At 39.5% G+C, this 5,907-nt stretch overlaps 1 protein-coding gene across 3 annotated transcripts in view; it reads right to left on the reverse strand.

Moving 5' to 3' along the window:
* LOC107724967 (cell adhesion molecule 2-like) overlaps nt 1-5,907 on the reverse strand; it is a 260,688-nt gene that overhangs the window by 87,604 nt on the left and 167,177 nt on the right. For all 3 annotated transcript variants that reach the window (XM_016534070.1, XM_016534068.1, XM_016534069.1), the window contains exon 2: nt 2,792-2,818. In XM_016534070.1, the coding sequence (XP_016389556.1) occupies nt 2,792-2,818 (27 nt within the window). The remainder of the gene's footprint in view (nt 1-2,791; nt 2,819-5,907) is intronic.

Genomic DNA, 5,907 nt, shown 5'->3' on the forward strand with positions numbered 1-5,907 from the left:
AATAAGAACATAGTTCAGTGCAAACATTTCTGTCATGCATTTGGCAAAAAGCTTTTGTTGACAGAATTTTACCTTTGACATTTGAGGCAAGTGCAACTCTGGCGTCCCCATTGTTTGTGCACAGTGGTGTGATGGCTATGTAAATAAAATCCAAACATATGGGTATCCCCTTGAACTTGGTAAAAAGATAATCTGTTTACCATCTTGACTGGAAAATACTGTTTTCATGGTCAGTTTTTCATCCATTATTTGCTAATGTTAGTGAATGTTTACATTAGAGTGCACGTCCTACTACGCTGAAATTAATCGGGGAGCGGCTGGAAACTAGCGACCTCTCCTGGTTGGAGATAGTATTAACATCATAAACTGAAAGCAATCTTTATGTGACTTGCTTTTCAAATTTTTTAAAAATTGATAATCCGAGTCTAATATGATCCAGCGTATACGGCCCGTGGGCCACAAGTTGCCCATCCCTGACCTAGACCAAGAGTATACAATCCTTTTCCTAAAGTAGTGATGTCCAATCCTGCTCCTGTAAGTCCACTGTCCTGCAGAGTGGTAGGGGGGGATTCCGTTTGCCCGCGGGGCCTCCTCAAGGGCACCAGTTGCACCCCCCTAAGGACTGCCCTGCTTATGCTAGAGGGTCAGCATTTTGATGTTGAGCCAAACGGGTATAAACAATTATGTTAACCGATAGCCAAATAGCTATTTAGGCATTGTTTAGGCTATTTTGCAGGTACTATTAACAAGTCTTTTAAAAAATCTTGCCACAAGTCAATGCAGTAATTTAGTGCTTGTTAACGTAAAAAGGTAATGGCAATATTAACAAATAACAATACATTTGTTAAAGAACAATTGCTAGTAGATGCTTCTTGGTCAACACTCCCTTTGACAGCCATCGCATCACTGTAATTGCGTATAGTTGAATTCACATCACCAGCAGTCCAAATCTCCCATGTCGCCTCAAATTGCCAAATCTCACCCAAAATGAATGACTTCTGGTTGCCTTGTCGCAGCAAATCAGTGTCAGTGTGAATTCCGCTTTACACCAGAACAGTCATCCAGGTGCTTCTTTTACCCCTGCTATGCTGACAACAATTTCAAAATGCCAAGGATCTCTGTATGCCACTCTGACATATTTAACTGGATGTCCACCCACAACCCTGAGTCCCTCTACCTCCAAGCTAAGACTTCCCTGATGAGTTCCCTCATCCAACCTCTCACGGTCTCAAATCCCAGCTGAAGGTCAAGCCGCTGTTTGCTGTCATCCTAGATCACCAGCTGTCCTTTGTAGACTACGACACCTGCCTGGGCTTCATGCCATTCCATTTCAAAGAAAATAATGCCTTTCCTCGACTGCCTCTAAACTCAGCTCCTCATTTAGGCCAGAGTCATTTCATTGGTAGACTATCGCAACTCAATCTTGCCTAGCAGCAAATCGTGCAGGTTGCAACTTCGCTCAGATCTCTACAGGCAATTCAGGCAATCCTGACTCACTTCAGAAACTAAACCTAAGCGACTGTGAGTTCTGGGGGAACTGTAGGAACTGTGTAGTACCATTCACAGGAGAACTCTCGAGATCAAATAAACACCGCCTTGGTCTGGATCTAACATTGTTTTATGACACCGCACAAGGAATAGATATCTCAAATCTCCAGTCCACTTTGGTGTACCTCAGACAAAAAAACCTGGATTGGAGTATATGAGTTATTGTAGGTCTGAGCCTCAATTTTCTAGTCATGGTTTGGTATTGACGTCAACGCTAATTTGCAAAGAACTTAATGTAAACGGTTTAGATTATTAAAGACTATGAATCCTACAAAGCTCTTTTAAAGCTAAAAACTTAATTGCCTTGTTTGGCACCCAATTCACTATACAAATTATGAAAATCAAGTATCAACACCAGCAGTACCACAAAATTAAAGCGAAATGTAATTTGCATCGATCTTAAGTGCTAGCCTGCGGACGATACGGCAGACTACCTCAATCTGGAAAACGATCTAGACACCTGAATCAGTCTTTTAAAAAGGTGCATTTGACTCCACAGCATAGCTGGATATGCTCTTCTCCATCATTGGATCTTCAATGGATGAATAACTGCTGCCATGATCGATAAGAAATGTATGCAAACTCTCTTTTAAATGAAATTCCATTTGCCGCCTACTTTCTGTGGGTGGTAATAGCGCAACGTTAATTGCTTTAGGCAAACAGCACTGAGATTTGTGAATAAAGTGCCTTCTATAATAAGCATAATTCACAGGCCTTTATCGAAAGGAGGCGTGTTTGCACTGAAGGAAATCACAGTAACTTCATTTAAATATGCTGCAGCATTATTACAGTGCATTTAGCACCTGGTTAAACTGGATTGTGGGTGGTTTGTGAATAAGACGCAGGTTTTTTAGCTGAAATAACCCATTCAAAACTGGCCATCTGTTTAGAGAATTTAACCCTGTGCCACCTACCCAAGACAAAACGTTTCCACCTAAGCTGTACAATGCATCAGCAATGGTGACCATAACCTGTACAAAATCCAACAATGGCATCTTTCTCCTAACCGTGTAGCACAAGTTTGCTGTAAACCCAGGAAGCATGTAGAGCGGATTCAGCTCATAATGGATATTCCTAGGGCCAATTTATCAAAGGTTCCAGGTTTGCTTTCTCACAGGCAGAGACTATGTAAATACATCCAAGGCTCCTATGGGAGATAAGAGGGGGCCAAATGGCACATTGTTTATTGGGAGTTGTGTTCAACATAAATCATCCAGCTGCAAAGACAGAGAAGATAACTCACCTTTCACTTTGTTTTTCGTTGCCGCCTCTGAGAGCATGAAATGGAGAGGAGAGATGAAGGAACATGGATGAAGGGGAAAAAAGAGAGAGAGAAACAGAGTGATTAAACAAGCCTTAAAGCATGAAATCCTCAGCATGTACTCCTCGAGTCTTCCATTAAAAAAGTAACAGTTGGCCCCAAAAACAGAAAGCCATCATTGACGCCATCAACCCATGTGTACTTCTTTCTTTAGTGGAACACAAAAGAAAGACTTTTCCATGCAATTACAATAAATGGAGGCTGAGGCTTTCAAGCTTCCAGGCCGATGTAAAAGCAGCATAAAGTCTTAAAAGTAGTACATATGACTTATCAACTTAATTTCAAGTCTTCTGAAATCATACAGTAAATGACTAAAGTAGTTTTTCACTCAAAATTTTGACTTCCATCCTAATTCTCATTCATATAGTCATGTTCACAAGAGTTCATGAGAGAATCAGTGTTCTTCATTTCGTGAAATGTTCATTTTGAGTCAGATCTTTTCAACAAATCTTAATGATTTGTTCATGAATCTGTCTGATCTGATTATTTAATTAAACTGATTCAGCCTCCATTGAGTCTCACTGAATAAATAGTCAGGTTGCTACTGTTAACAGCTCACTGGAAGGGAAAAATATCAGTGAATATGGATAATTTCTTAACATAAAGCCATTGCATGTTTTGTAATATATGACTTTGAACCTCGAACCCAGTTGCCATTCATTGTAACTGCAGGGAAAAGAGCGACTAGAACTTTGTGTTCCACAGAGTCCTGTGAACATCACAAGGACGAATGTTCATTTTTAGGTAAACTCTCCCGTTAATGCCTAGTGAGTTTACAGATGAAATACTACTACTTCTCTTTGTTCAGAGTTTAAAGTTTGCTCATGTTTGAATGCATAAGCTTAATACTTTCATTATGCCTGACCTTATGCTTTGCAAGCCGCCTGCCATAAGCATCGCCTTGATGAGGAGCGTAACGGACATATTTTATAGCATGCGCCATCTGTATAGTCTTCTTTATAGACCCAGCTGAATAATAATCATATGTAACCTTTCATTGTCAATATGCATATGGAACATCCATGATGAGGTGAGATTATAAGAGCTGAGATGACACTGCCACTATTTTTGTTGCACGATGGAAAATGACAGAAAAACCTCCATAAATGCATTTGCGGTGCTCAAGTTCGAATGTGATACATTCAAAGCGATGAATAATTTACAGGGAACACTTTTTCTGACAACTTTTCTGACTTTGACAGCACATAGGGTGAAAAGTTCACAATATTTGGATGTAACAAGACAAGTCTGAAGCAGAAGATATCTCAAATATGCACTGTAAATAGATTCTGCACAATCTGAAGAATGCTTAAAGAGTTGTTTAGTAAAGACGACAATAGGAAGACTCCGTCTAAGTGAGTGAACTCTACTTTGCCTTAATAAAAAATATGAACATTTAGAAACATTTTTATTGCTCACAAGTTCACGGCTCAAGATATTTAATGGAGTTCCCACTAATTTTTAGGGACATTGAAGAAAACATCTGATATCTGAATACAAAATGGCAAATAAGTTCACATTCCTTAAGTGTATAGATTTATAAAATTATTATGAATAGTAGAGTTAGGACAATCTGAGTTTATTGAGAAACATGACATTAAAATCTGAAACAATTGAGTAAAAGTCTCCAATTAACCTCCATTTAATCTCATGTCTAGCAGAAACAATTGAGATATTACAGAGCACATTTGTGATGTTTATCCCCAACAATGATCTTAGCAACATCAAATTAACTTGAGGGCAAATACTACACTGGTTTTTGCAATAACCTTGAAGCCACTGAAATTATGTTCCTATTTATTAAAATATGTTATGTGACATTAGAGGGAGTGTACTAGAGTATGATATTAAGTACTCTCGTATATTTGTATGAAAGCAATTTTGAGACACTGAGTAGACAGTACAGAGTGTCCATGACATAAAAGTGGAAAAATCATTGTTAAATAAGTTCTTAGAAATGAACTAAATTAATTTACTTGTGTTCATGTTGATTTCATATGGTTTTGAAAAAACGTTTTCCCATTTTTTATATATATATTAATTATTATAATTATTATTATTATTATTAATAATGCACTTTTTATTTTACATAACATAATATATATCTAAAAAATATGTTGACAACTTATACAAGATAATCTGTTATTACTCATACATAAAAACTGGATGATTTTTGTCTTTATGAATATAGTCTCACAATATTTTGGAATGTTCCAGAAAGCACTAGAACAGGGGTCTCCAGACTCAGTCCTGGAGGGCCGGTGTCCTGCAGAGTTTAGGTCCAACCCTAATTAAACACACCTAAACCAGCTAATTAAGGTCTTACAAGGTATATTAGAAATTTCCAGACAGGTGTGTTAAGGCAAGTTGGAGCTAAACTCTGCAGGACACTGGCTCTCCAGGACCGAGTTTGGTGACCCCTGCACTAGAATATTACAGATGATTCTGGAATGTTACAGAAACGTCTAGAATGTCCCCATCCTTGCAAAAGAAAAATATCTTTAAAAAAAAAAGTCTAGAAATCTGTTCTAAACGTCTCGGTTACGTATGTAACCCTCGTTCCCTGAAGGAGGGAACGGAGACGTCACGTCGGTGACCGGCGAATTGGGATCTTGCTTAGAGAGACCAATCCACTTCGAGTGTAAACTAAACTAGTCAATGCACATTGGCATGCCCTCTACCGGTTCTCACGGATTCATCGAGTGAGGGACTGGCACCGGACGTTCTGCCACGTCTGGCTGCCGAGGGGACGGAGGAGCTTGTGTACTCGTTCCACTTGGAACAGGGACGTTGCGAAAGCCCCATCCTTCCCGAAGGAGGTTTCAGAAGCACTTCCACATATGAACATCCGTTTAGGTGCATATGGAAGAATAGAGGTGATTGTAACCCTGGATGATGCAACACTCCTAGTAGAGTGAGCTCACAACCTGAGCAGGCAGGGCACAACCTGTGCCTGATAAGCCAGGGTGATGGCATCCACAATTCAGTGGGCCATCCTCTGCTTAGAGACGGCCTTCCCCTTCTGCCGGCCTCCGTAA

The sequence above is a fragment of the Sinocyclocheilus rhinocerous genome, unplaced genomic scaffold (assembly GCF_001515625.1).
Source record: "Sinocyclocheilus rhinocerous isolate Xijiao unplaced genomic scaffold, SAMN03320098_v1.1 scaffold996, whole genome shotgun sequence".
NCBI lineage: Eukaryota > Metazoa > Chordata > Actinopteri > Cypriniformes > Cyprinidae > Sinocyclocheilus > Sinocyclocheilus rhinocerous.